This window comes from Meleagris gallopavo, chromosome 2, assembly GCF_000146605.3.
Source record: "Meleagris gallopavo isolate NT-WF06-2002-E0010 breed Aviagen turkey brand Nicholas breeding stock chromosome 2, Turkey_5.1, whole genome shotgun sequence".
NCBI lineage: Eukaryota > Metazoa > Chordata > Aves > Galliformes > Phasianidae > Meleagris > Meleagris gallopavo.
Window position 1 is genome coordinate 63,711,960 of NC_015012.2, and position 14,257 is coordinate 63,726,216.

Sequence of the window (14,257 nt, forward strand, 5' to 3'; positions counted from 1 at the left end):
GTTTTCAGAACAGATATTGTAGACAATTCTGTACTGAGAACAAGTGGTAATGTCCTGATTTTTTTTGTCCAAACAGTTCTTCAAAGAGAGGAAACAGACCTAAGCAAAAATACAATGAAAGTCATGATTCTGATTTGATTGTATTGTAGTAACTGGCATTACTCTAACTCACAACTTCAAAAATAAGAACAAGCCTTATGAAATGATTCTGGCTTTTGTGAAGTCAATGTATTTAAAAGTAAATATCATTTTCATGGGAGTACTGGGAGGAAAAAAACAATGGAATGTTTATACTCAAAACAGTCATTGTGTAAGTGATCTTTGAGAGTTCTGGGGACAGTCACGTATTTACACACAGTCCAAATAAAACTTTTTTCAGACCACGTAGCTAATTTAAGTTACGTGTTACTCACTGAATCTGTTCTCAGAGTGCAGAAAGTGTGAAAGTAAAGAACATTCTACAGACTGAGTCTGTACCGTGCTTTGTTTATGACGATGATGCAAGTGAAAAGTGGTTTTGTTTATTTTTTTCTATAGTGCATGATTTGATTTGTTTTTAAAACCATAAATATTTGTGTACCTTGGAGACCTACAGTTCTCTGTTTATTTATTTGGAACTTGCATCTTACTTGAGTAACCTTTAAGACAAACTTCCTTTTTTCGAAGTTGTTAATTGTTAGTCAGCAAAGCTGGAACAAGTGTTTGTGAAACAAAATGAGAACATTCTGTTAGGCAAGTTCTCTTTGGTTTCTTTCTAGGCAGGACCAGAATTTAATTTTGGTAATTTGTGTCTTAGTAATGAAATGTGGTCATATGTTAATCACTTTAGAGAAGTTTTTTGTTTAGGAACCACTGTGAACTAGGCTGATCTGCAGGTGTGAGCTGTTCCCATGTGCTAAGGTGCTAAGGTGGTGCAGTTAGACTCCAGACAGAATCTGTCAGAGTAGACTTTAATCTCTACCAGGACACTAGAAGTAGTAGCTGCGTGGAAGAGCAACCTCAGAATAGTCAAGAAAATTTTGTGTGAGTGTCCAAAGTGCCAGACATTAGACCTATTGCAAACAGTGGTCCTTAATTGTAAGAGTTCCTGCCATATCTCTTCATAATTTACAAAATTGCAATTTTTCAGCTCTCACAGTAGCAACCACCTCACTCACATCCCAACATCTATATGAAAATACAAATCTCAGGCAGAGATATTGCCTTAGTCATTGGCGTTTGTTGGTATGTGAAGCTCAAACAGCTATTATAAGACAAATTGCTTCTTAACACTTTCTGTGACAAGCCTGTTTCAAACTCTTATTTAAACTCTTAACAGTTTAAATCTCCCTAGAAACAGAGTCTGACTGAGATGGCATTTGAGGATTACTAGTGGTAGGATATATTACTGATTTTGCTCAGTGTGAAATGGAAATACATGTCATCCAGAAGTCCTTGAAGGGGCGAAGCTTCTTTGAAATCTTAAATGAATATACCATTGCAAATTTGATCTGAATATATCTTGGGAAACTGTTGCGAAGAGTGACACAGATACAGATTTTCATGTCATTTTTCTGAGATAACTAAAATGACTTGCCATGACTGAGAGCATCAACAATTCAGTGCTAGTGGCAATTGGTTGTCATGATTTCTGATTAACTGATAACGTGAGGTTGTATTAAGGGCTGCCATACATACCAAAACTTTGAGAATGACATAAGTAGATATCACAGGGAAAAAAGACTATCCTGAAATGTTCAACGCTCCCATGCGGTACACTATGATTGTTTGGGGGGGTGTGACTTAACTGTAGGGATTTGTAATTCAAGACATGAAAATTGCAGAGCTTTCTATGATGAACAAGATGTATATCTGACATTAGGAGCAAAGTTGCTTTTCTTTGCAGTTCTCTTACTTGCTTCCTCTTTTGGAGGAGTCTTCTGTAGTGCTCAAAAACAAACACAGGTTGTCTTTCCTTGTAAGTGTCTAACCATGGAGGGAAGAGTTGCAATTTTGCTACTTTTCTGACCTCTCTAGACCATAATATTCTTTCCAGTCCATAGCTTCTGAAACGAGAAGAGTTGCATATTTTACTCTTTTGCTCCCATGCTTTCCTTAACTTTTTTTCCTCCGTTCTGTGACACTTTCCTCTGTCTCTCTTCCTGTTAGACCATGGTATTGTATTAATTGCCTGACTTCTCTTCCTTTGCTATTCTTTTCTTTCTCGTGCCAGATTCCTATCTCATCTTTGTCCTTCTCTTCTATCTTCAGCTGTTTCTCTCTGTTTGTTTTTTGCTTTCCACTGTTTCCGTAAGATTTTCAGACCCTATAGCTAGGCACATGCTGGACTGCGTTCCCAGTGTACCACTCTTTCCAAGGTGTTCTTAAGAGAAAAAGAGAAAAAGGGTGGTGGAAACTGCTTTTGGTTCTGCTGAAGAATTTCCTTGCAACTGGAAGAAATTATGTAATGTTTCTGGTCTTCATTTGCTTACCTTTCTGATGGTAACACTGCCCCAGCCTCCTTTGGATTATTGCAGTGCATCATCTGTGGAAGTTGGAAAAGTGGTTTTGGTTCTAAGTGAATGGGGCTGTTGAAGCACTTAAGAAAATACACTGTGGTTCACCACATATGCCACTGAGAACTAGTAAAATTTGGGGTGCTTTGATTCTGCTCATTAGGTGTGTATAAATAGCTCCTTCCAACCTGCTCCCTGTTACTCTGGCCTAAGTGCTTCCCTAGCTGCAGCAACCAGTAGGCTGTCATGCCTGCTTTAGTCTAGCCTGCTTTGTTAAACAAACAAACAAAACAAAAAAACAACAACAACACAAAAACCAACACAAAACCACAACAGAAAGAAGTGAACCACAAATGACATACCCCAATTTGAGGCACGCAGGAGCGCACAGGAGCGCATCTTGTGCATTACCTGGCCTTGCCGTGCTTTCCTGGCAAACACGAGGGCCTGCTGCCTTTCCAGCAGCACGGTGGCACCAAGGCTTAGTGACTTCCTCAGGATCACAAACAAGTACGGAGCAAATGACGGTGTCGTGTCACTTCTTTCTTCCCTTAGAATCAGCAGCAGCAGAACCAACATCAGCAGCAAACAGCACCTCAGCAGCAGCCGCAGGCCGCGCCGCAGCAACCGCAGCAGCAGCAGCAGAACAGCACCCAAACCAATGGGACGGCCGGGGGCACGGGTGCAGGCGGTGGGGGCGCGGGTGCAGGACTCCAGCACAGCCAGGACTCCAGCCTCAACCAGGTGCCTCCAAACAAGAAACCACGCATAGGGCCTTCAGGCGCTAACTCAGGCGGGCCTGTCATGCCTTCAGATTATCAGGTACCTCTTGAATTTTTGCTGCTTCTTGTGTGGAAGCAAAATGTCGTTTCCTCTGTTCCACACTGCAATTAAAAAAAAATCATGTTGTAATGAATTTTTCTTGTAACTTTAGCAGGTATGCTCTGATACATTAGGGCAGTAAAAAAGGTTTTGTGCTCTGGTTAGTTATTTCCAACACAAAACAAGTTATATCTGCTGCATCCCGTTAAGGTGGTTGAGGACTCAACCACCCCAGGAAAGCACTTAAGTATGTGCTTAGCTTTATTTGAGAATAATCTTAGCGAAGCCTCTGCAACTATTTCATGAATGTAAGTGCTGCATCATATCACATTCAAAATACTTGGCTCTTGGCAACATTAAATCCTGTGTGAGAGGCAGATCCTGGGAAGCAAATCGCAATTAGAGCCAGGCTTTTCCCTTTGGTTTCTGCTTTGTTTTACCTCATATCGTCTCACGTATGGAACGATTCTGTAGTTTGTTCCAATATCTTACTAAATTTACTTCTGAAGTTGAAGAGAAAATGCACGATAGCACAAGTTTTGGTTCATCGGTATGAATCATGCTGAAGCAGGTCATGAGCATGCCTAATTTCTGTTGTGGCCAGAGTTGAATAGATTTCATGTTTTTCACTTCAGTAGCATCCATAAGTGAAAGAAGTATCACTGAATTGTTTTGGGACTTGCATGTTTGTCTCTGCTTAATAATTATGATGCTTTCCTCTGAAAAAGTGACACTAAATGTCCAAATAGTTGATTCAACCAGCTGCTTCAATACTTGTGAAAAATGAGTCAAAAGCAGATTAACAGGAAGGTAGCTAGTAAAGGTATGTTTTAAAGCATGTTAGGGATTCTGTTTGCTACCAACCTTCAAGAGTATACTACCTTTAAGAAACATGTTCAGGCTATTTTAAGCGTAAAGTAAACAGCTTTAATACAAAACAAAGCAGCTCTGGAATTGCTTTGGCTTCTCCACCCATACCTCCTCCACGCACAGTTGATTTCTCAGTATCAGACATTTTTCTCCTATTTCTGTTTTACTCTTTTAATTACAAATGATCACACAGATACTGAGGGCAATGCAAGGGTAAGGACAACAAGGTTTTCTTTTTGAAAAGTTCCAGGCAAACTTGAAGTCTGGACTGATCACTACAGCTGTCTGACTAATAGTATTTATGGCTGGCCTGTTTTGATCTGTATTTTGAGAGCTGATATGCTGCATTTGATGATGTCCATTACAGACTCCTTACACAGCTCTCCAAACTGTTGGCAAGATTCTACCTTACAAGTTTTTAGCAGTCTAAATCTAATATTTTTTTGAGATGGTTAAATTCTTTTTTTTAACCACCCATGACCCTTTCCTTCTAGAATTTAACAGCACAGGCAGCAAAATAATGATCTGTATGCTCCCTTTACATCACTTGCTAAACTGTCTGATCTGATTATCCATTTTTAAATTTGTATTTGGCTGTCTGCCCTTAAATTTTAGCTGACAGTCTTCTGTTCCAGAAGGGAATGTCTGCAATTTGTCCAAGTCTGACTTAGTTACTAAAAAAAAAAATTAAAAAAAAATTTTCTCTTCTGCAGAATAAAAGTAAGCATGAGCAGGTGAATGTGTTCCTGTAGTCCTGTGCATCAATTTTACTCCATTATATTCCAACTCAGAAGTAGGAGGAAGAATTGCTTTGCTTTGAGTTTCATTTAGCTAATGTCTCTGTTGAATTTTTTTTGTGATTTGTCAACATCAATGTGTTACTTTTACAAATGACAATGGGAATTCTCTCTTAAATTTTACTGAACGTTGCTTATATGACCTCAGTTTTTTTGCCTAATGTGGTAAGGTGACGTTTTTCATCCAGAAATCCTATATGATTACAATATTTATCATAATTCTTTTTTTTTCCTGTTAAAAGTTGCAAAATTTTGTGGCAAATTATATGTTATAGACACTTGGTAAACATTCTAATTACACAGGCCAAACACAGCCGGGTTATTGATGGTGTACGTGCCACTAAGAGATATCTCTTTCAAAGCTGGTGTGCTGCACTGTCCTCTCCCCAGCTGACCCTGGCGAACAAGTGAAGCTGATATTGATTATATTGATACTGTATTGAGATACAGTGGTCTGGAAGATTGGACAGTTATCTCTCGCTAATATCACTATTCTTCACCTTGAAATCACCCTTCAATTTTCTATCTTAAACAGAACATGGAAAAAATAATGCAGTATTTTTAGGTTTTAGTATGTTTTCAAATTTATGTGAAATTAAAGATATAAAGCTATGTACAGGAAAAGAAAGGGCAGAAATGTTTTGACAGTGCCTCAACTTTGGGTTCTTGCTCTTTTTCATCTGGCTGAAAAGCTGTCAAGACATTTTCATAGCACTCCTAGTTGAGATCTAATGGTTAGATGAGACCACTGACTTCTCTCTTACCTGCACCGAGCAGATGGTTGGTCTGTGAAGAACCACATGTTGTATTCTTACAGACCCACTTGATCTGCGGGCTTTCCTTTCAGAACTCACATTTTTCAGATGTTTTCCATAACTCCTGATCTTGATATTTAATCAGAATGTAGGATTTTAGTAATCTTTCTAGATGATCCTTGTTTGACACAGTCTTTCTGATAACTCTAAGGCATAGGCAGGTAGAACCAAGCCCTAGACAGTGAAAGAAATATTTATTGAAAGATGCCTGAGCCTGCACTTAACTTGGCTGAAAACAAGTGGCTTGCTGACTGTGAATAGAGTGTCGTTTTGTTTTGTAGACTCTCGTTTTTTGTGGATTGGATTGTAGGGTTTACCTTGCTAGAGAGTCTCCCATCCATTAAGCAGTACCTTTTGCACAAAGTGATTTTGCAGCTTGTTATTAACTCTTGACAGGGAATAGTATGATAATAAACATGCAAATTAAATTCTGGAGGTCACAAATTATCCGTGAACCTGGGTTGCTGAAATTGAAGTCCTTAACGTCTCAAATAATGGAGGAAAAAACCACTTAACACATATATATAAATTTGAACACACATGCCCATCCCTGAGCAGCTGTTTTCCAGTAATTAAGGCAAGAGGTTGAAAGACTCACCTAAAATTGTAATATTTTATACTATCATTTTCCTGGACAAATGTCCTGTCTTACTGGACATGTTCTTTGTGTATTTGTACTTCAAATAATTGATGTGCACGTGCTGTACTTTTAAATGTCTGCCAATAACATGGTGTATTTTCTGGGCTGCGTTAAGGCTGATTACAGATCAGATTGATTACCTGTTTATGGGACTTAAAACAGCAATATCGTTGAGTTAGTTTCTCCAACAGCCAGATTTTAATGAGCTTCAGAGAGGTTGAAAGTTTCCTGTGCTGCATAGTCCTAACAGGCTGTTTTTCATTTCCCCGATCCCATTCTCTTTTCTCCAGCACTCCAGCTCACGCCTGAGTTACCAAAGCAACATTCAGGGATCTTCTCAGTCCCAGAGTACAATGGGCTATTCCACATCATCTCAGCAGAGCTCTCAGTATCATCAATCTCACCAGTCTCACAGGTACTGAGAGGCTTAACAGACTGCACTCAAAAAGGAATGGACTAAAAGCCAGAAGACTCCAGCAATATGAAGTTTGTGATGATGAGAAGAACCAAAAATACAAACTATGATGCAGAACTAAAATTCTCAATTGCAAAAGGAAAACTTTACTTACTGAAGACTTTTTTTTTCCTGCCCCTTTATTGCCATAAAGGAGATTTTCGTGAAGTTTTCCTTCCTCCCTGCCCTTGCATGTGCTCTATTGTGGTTACTCTAATGAACCCTTCTGATCTGAACCCAGCACTTAACTTCTTTAACCTTTGGAATTTTTGAAGGATTCCTGGTGCACCTTCCTTTATGCTGTAGTGATTGCCATAAATCTGTCTTTTCAATCTCTTTGATGGGATTTTAAAGTTTTAAAATCTTGAACTCCCAGGCTTTCAAGCTTGTATATAGTTAGTTTTATACTAGGCAAACCAGTTTAGCTATACAGGTATATTGCACCTTTTTAAAGCACTATGTTATTTTCACAGGACATTACTGTTTTGCTCATGGATGTCAAGAACAGCAAAATTTTACTGTTCCAGAGTATTTTACTATTCTGTTTTTATTAGTCTAGTTTTCAGGCGAGGTCTTAAAAAGAAAAAAGAAAAGAAAAAGAAAAAAAGAAAAAAGAAAAAGGAAAAAAGAAAAAAATGACCCAAGTCTCTGCAGCAGCAAATAGGCTTCATGCTACTGGACTGAACTCCAGACAGAAGATTGCTGATATTATTTAACTCATTCACATTGAATTCTTGAAATCACAGTGATTGTGCTCTGACTAGTTTTAAATTAAGTGTTGTTTTAAATGAAACCATGACTGTCACATAAAAAGGAGATGCTTTCAGGATTTGTTGGAACAGAAAAATGGAATGTCTTCCCAGGCTGGACACCAAAATAGTCGAGAAAACGTATTTACTGCCCTCAACTTTCAGGAGGAATGTGGATGATGGCTTGTTTTTCTTTCAGTTAAGCAGCTAATTAATGTATGTGAGAGTTCTATAAATGTAGTTTCTCTTTCACATTCCTGAGTATGACAGAAATGCTGAGACTTATAAAAACGAATACATTTAGTCAATTTATGTTAGATTGATAATTAAGAGAAATTATTGTGCAGTTTGAAAAGCATGTTGAAAATTCTTCCTTTTTCATGTTGGTGATGCATATTCTATATCCCTCACATTGCTGTGAGTAACCCAGATTAGTTACACCAGATGCGCTTGATTGCACTGAAATGTTTCTTTTTCCCTAGAGCAAACATGTTTTGATTGTGCCTAAGGACTGTAAGTGGATGGGTAGCTGGCAGAAAATCCCCAGTAAATAAGCAGCTTTCAGAAGCGTGATCAGAGAATCGTTGTCCAACTTCAGCAACCACAGTTATTCGGAGAGAAGCAACATATAATTTGGGACAGCTTCGTTTTTCCTTCAGCCATCAGAAATAAGGAGGTCTTGTTGCAGAAAACCTGGAAAAACCATTAATGCCGTTAGAAAGCTGCCAACAGTGTAACATCAGCGAGCTTCTAAAGTTGGTGTCCAGAGAAGAGGTGTAGTCAGAGGAGTTTATATGTGAATAGTCAATGTTACAACCACTCTTACTGTGTTCTCTTCTGTAAATATTGCAGTACTTACCTGCACGCATTCACTGAATTCATTGAAGTTGTGCTTATACCTAGGAAGACATGTGGATCTGTTTGCTCTGAGGAGAATGCTTTTTAGCACAGCTAGACAGGAACTTGATTTTATTGGGTTATTAAAGTTGACCCAGTCAATTTTATTGTCCCCTTTCCCCTCAAAAATGTGTTGTTTTCATGCCTTTAGTGAGCAGTTGGCTTGTTCGGCCATGTCCACCATCACGTGGCTTTGACAACACCCAGCTTCTCTGGAAAAGAGACCAAAGTCTGCTTTTGTCATCAGATGGGTAAGAAGGTGGTGGAAATGAAATGAACCAATTTGGAAGGAAAAAAATGCAGATGTTTTCTGGGAAAAATAATCTCCCAAGAGATACTTCTAATGCGTAGCCCTTGAAGTGCTACGTGTGTATATACCTACTCCAACAACTTTTTTGAGAGGACCGATTTTAATTATTTTATTTCAGTGAACCTGGGGTTCCATTCTTTCCATAAGAGAAACATTCCACCTCTTACTGATGTTAGCATGAAGGACCTTGAGCTGATGGGTATTTGGCCAATGCTGTAAAGTATCATTTTTTAATATATATTTGTGACTTGAATTACACATTTCTGGAAATTAACCAGTGGAAGAGTAATTGTTGTCTCCTCCCAATTTAAGTCTTCAGTTCTGCCCATTTCCTTTTCTCTCTTCCATTACAATCACCCAACGTTTCTTTCCCGTCTTGTGACCAGTAGCTGATCACATAGTAGGGGGGAGATGTGTTTTGTTTCTGTAGGGTTATGCTGGGCTCTTGTGCCAGCAAGGCAAAATCGTGGTGTAGATTAAACTGTGTAGAGTGTGAAACTTCACAGCAGTGTTAGGTCCTTCAGTTGAGCGTGCTTCCAGCTTCTAGAGCAGCTGCCATGCCCTTTGCCCAAACCGAACTGGTATGTGTGTTTGTTGGCCCAGGCAGACGGTCCATACCCCCCAGTCCCCTCCAGTTTTTGTGCAGAAGCAAAGAGCTGAGCTGACCTCTTCCATCGCCTTCAAAGTAACAACTGAATGGAGAGTGAATACAAGCACAGGTGTCTGCTGGAAAATGTGCGCTGTGCATGCTTTGCTGGTTTCTTTGTCTTCTGTTTGGGAACTAATTTGCCTTTTCTTGTGAGTTTGCAGTGCATTTTTGGGGTGGCTGGCAGTCATAGTGAAAGAAGCCTTGCTTTTCAGGGGTAATTTCGTGAGATTTGAAGAAGTGAACTGTGTAGTGTGTCACGGGAAGCCAGGGCCATGTTATTTTTCTATTAGTTCTTGCTTGTGCAGTTTGGTTAGTACTTGCCAGCTTTGTCTTTGCCCATAAGCTCTATTCCCTCACCAAAGTGTTGTGTGTTGGTACCCAGGGAGGCGAGGGACGCCAGCAGAGATGTTGGCTCCTTCCTGTGTGCACGGCGGCAGAGCGGGCTGCTGAACACAGCTTTTCCCATTGGGGCTCAGAGGCAGTGGCTGTGTTGGGAATGGAATAGCAGCCTGGTACACATGGGTGAAGTTCATGTAGCACAGACTGCACAACGAAGGAGAGATGTAGGGAGAGCTGCGAGTCCTGCACTGTATCTCTGACACTGTATCTGGGGAGGGGGAGGGAAGAGCATCCTGAGCGGGAGGGGTGGCGGGAAGCTAGAAGTGTTCAAATTGTATAATATTTTATATAAACATAATAAGCTTAGTTCCTCTTCATAATCTTCAGGAATGGTACTTTAACACCATTAAGCAAAGAATTGTTTTAGGGTTAAATAAATGTATTGTACATAAGGCCATACGTAATCTTCTAAAAATGTCGCCGGACAGGAGCGATGTGTATTACTATATGAAAAAAAAAGTCCTTAATGCACTGTTATCTCCTAAATATTTAGTAGTAAATTAATACTATTTAATTTTTTAAAAATTTGTCTTGTGTAGACACTAAAAAGTATTACACAAAATGCGGACAGAACGTGTCCTTTTTAACAGCAATTTAAAGAACTTTTTATATACATAAGGTAGTATACTTTTCAAATCGTTCTAGTTGTATTTTCCCATGTTTACTATTTGTGGAAGTGTGCCTGTCTCTACTCAGTTACTTTTTTCTAACGATTTCATGCACGCATCTTTCATTTTTGTAGCTTTCATTAGGAATTACTGCGTATGCGCCCCATGCTGCCACAAAACTTCGCCGCTTTCCATCTGTGGTGGCCACGTCCAGCAGCACCCATGCCGATGGGCTCGCGAAACCACAAAATGGAATACTTTTCTCATTCTAGAGTTGAGAGTTTACTGCTTTTAAGTTGTCCTGATGTCACTCTTGAAATGACTGTTAAAACTAAACTATGAGTCCCTTGCATTCATTTTATATTCTTGGTTGTAATGAAATGAAATTGACTTTGCTTCAGTGTGAATTTTTTTAATAAAATAATATACATTTGTAATAATAATAAAAAGTTGAAATCAAATAAGCGTGCTGAAAAGTTTTTGTAAACACTGGCTTTGGGCTACAAACAGGGAAAATACAGCCCACAAAATTGCACTTGTAATTATATTCAGGATGTTTATGATAGCGTACACCACAAAAAACAAAGCTTGCAAAACCTCAGAGTTGAAATTATAGCTTTCAAAATGTCCACGAGGATATTCATGGGTGTCTGTCAAAATAGAATAAAGCCTTATGGAAAACTGAATAGATGGAATGGTTTTTTAGGTTTTGACCTCTGTTGAAAAGTATTCTATTATGCCACACTGATGGCACTTGTTGAGATTCGTTGTTGTTAGTGAGACAATCCTACAGATTAGTTTTCTGGGAATTAAACAAAAAGTAAGAAAGAATGAAAAGGAAAGCTATTTTATTGCATTCCAAAGCTTACTGTCTTTTTATTTCTTCCTTCCACTGGACACTGGGGGATTTCAAGTATCTCAGTTGACAACATGAAGAGTGCAGGCTGGAGCACGTTGGTATTTTTCAAAGTGGCTTTCTGTGTGCATTGCTAATCTGTGTATTTTCATTCCAAACAATTGTTGTTTCACAGACAGTTAACTTATTCCAAAAATCCTACCTGTTTTCTCCATAACAGTTATGTGGCTAAGAATGGTTGGGGTCTCCTTGCTCTACAGATGATGTTAAGAAAATTCCCTATGTGTCTTTCAGATGAAAGTAAGATTAGTATTTGCCTTTCACACAGGAACTTTCCTACGAGCAGAGGAATTCTGAATTATTTGTACTTGTAATGCCTTTCACCTAGAAAGATCTAAATGTATTTTACAGAATCAAGGCCATCACCAATCATGGCCATGCTTATAGGGTGCAGGATTATGAGAAGGCTTCCTATGTAAAGCTAAATGATGAGCTGAACAGCAAATGTCTTTTAACTGTAATTTTATCTGCAACTTGGGTACAATACTGCTCTCAAGTCTGTTTCATGCATGGAACAAAATGTATCTACCTCAGACACCTTGTGGATGAACAGATGTTACTTCAGCCTCAGTACAACTGGGCATCACCAGCTTTATACCCCTCATAGTTTGCTTCCTGTCTGTTTTTCAGTTAATGCTTAGTCAATAGCTTCACAGAATGACAGCGATTAGAGGTTGGCTGGGACCTGTGGGTCCATCTGCTCCAACCCTACTCCAGCAGGGTGTCCAGGCCCACATTCAGGCAGTTTCTGAATATCTCTAAAAAGGAGACTGCAGCCTCTGGGCAGCCTGTGTCAGGGCTCTATGGCCTGCACTACACAGCAGTGCTGCCTGGTGCTCAAACAGAACCTCTTGTGTTCCAGTTCCACTGCCCGTTGCCCCGGCACTTGGCACTGCTGAAAAGAGCCATCTTCTTTGCACTCTCCCTTCAGGTATTTGTAAAAATTGCTGAGATCCCCCTCAGCCTCTGCTTCTCCAGGCTGAGCAGGCCCAGCTCTCTCAGCCTCTCCTTACAGCAGAGGTGCCCCAGTCCCTTCAGCATCTCAGTGATCCTCAGTGTGGATGTCCTTAAAGCCTCATGTGCTGGCTCTGTCCCAGTCTACATTCTGCAGCACCCCTGACTGAGTTTCTTGCCTGGTCACGCAATCTAGAGTCTAATTCAGGCTCACGTTGATCTGAATTAGTATCATCTCTTTTCCGTCCCTGCCAGCTAGACAACTTACATTTCACAGCGTCTTGGGAAGTTGTGCAGTATACTGTTCATTAGGCTCTTGCTTTGACTTGTTGCTTCCTGCTCTGCTTTATTGCTCTGGCTTTGTCATCTTTGTTCCATTGGATGTAAAACTGCTCTCTTTACTTTCACATCACTGCCAAAGCCTGATGTGGGCCCATGCCCAACCCTCTTACTCAAATGAAGTTATTTCCTGGTCTGATCATCCCATCAGATCAACTTCTATGACCCTCATTCTAGATTTCCAAATAAGCATTTTCATGCTGCTTCCAGTTGCCCCTTGTTCCTGTTGCATAAATTTTTGCAGAATTCCCTCTTAGATATCGTCTGCATCTCTTGTTGAAACACTTTTAATTTCATGCCTATGGAAGTTTAATACTTAAAGTGATGGATATCCTGAGTTGTACCTATTGTGTTAATGGATACAATCTCAGTGGATACAGTCTCATCCATCCATCACCTTCCACACACCCATGGTGAGCTCCCTGAGACAGGAAGGGTCCATTGGTCCTAATACAGTTGTTTCGTGCCTGGTGCTTGGAAGCATTCTTTTGCAAATAACAGTCACTCTAATACTGTGTTTTTTACTGCTGGACAACATGACGTAGTAGCATGAGAGCTGATTTCATGTGCCTTTTGAACACAGAAGACATCATATTGGTGCCAAACATTATCAGTTTGATCTGGCTAGACTTGGAACTCTAGCAAGCATCATTCCAATAGCCAACAAATTACAATGTTAATTACCTGCAATGTTTTTTAGCAGGTAGGTACTGTTCTTTTACTTTTCAGAGAGATTCACACCCTTAAGATTGATTTATTTTGCTATTGTTATAGAAACAAAGAAAAAGTATTACTGTGTAGTGACTGCAATTATTTTTTCATTTGCAAAATAAATACTTATTACGACAATGATTGTTTGAGGTGGATTTAAACCAGCAACAAAGTTCTGAAAGATATGTGTATGGTTATGGTTGAGCTGTTGAAATCACTGTGTGAGTCCCACAGTGTTTATATAACAGATACTCAAGATAACCAGAGTAGATTTTTTTAATGTATAATCATTATTATTTGAAATCTGAAAGCAATACCAATCTACCTAACAATTTCCATTTGATATGCTTGACTTAGTCTACTGTAGGTAAGTTTCTCCAGCTTCTGGTCTGTAACTGGCAGTTTCTGTGGTTATTCAGTGTTCTTTAAAGTATCTTGAAGGAGATAGAGAACTTTGGGAGCATGTCAGCTACGTATGCATGTTGTGTACTCGGAACATGCTGCTGAAAGAAGGAGTGACTAAAGGAACTGGGACTGTTTAGTCTGGGGAAGAGGAGGCTGAGGGGAGACCTTCTTGCTCTCTTCCAACATCTGGAAGGTGCTTACAGTGAGAGCGGGGTTGGTCTCTTCTCACTGATGACAAGTGACAGGACAAGGGGAAATGGCCTGAACTTGAACCAGGGTAAGTTTAGATTGGATATCAGGAAAAACTTTTTTACAGAAAGGGTTGCTAAGCACTGGAGTAGGCTCCCCAGGGAGGTGATTGAGTCACCATCCCTGGATGTGTTTAAAAACCGTTTGGATGTGTTGCTCAGGGACATGATTTAGCAGG

At 39.7% G+C, this 14,257-nt stretch overlaps 1 protein-coding gene across 1 annotated transcript in view; it reads left to right on the forward strand.

Moving 5' to 3' along the window:
* Window positions 1-10,942, forward strand: part of CDK19 (cyclin dependent kinase 19) — a 35,059-nt gene extending 24,117 nt beyond the window's left edge. Inside the window, exons 8-9 of the mRNA XM_019613055.1 lie at window positions 3,051-3,317; window positions 6,730-10,942. Coding sequence (XP_019468600.1) covers window positions 3,051-3,317; window positions 6,730-6,861 — 399 coding nt within the window. The 3' untranslated portion in view covers window positions 6,862-10,942. The remainder of the gene's footprint in view (window positions 1-3,050; window positions 3,318-6,729) is intronic.
* The last annotated feature ends 3,315 nt before the right edge of the window (window positions 10,943-14,257 follow it).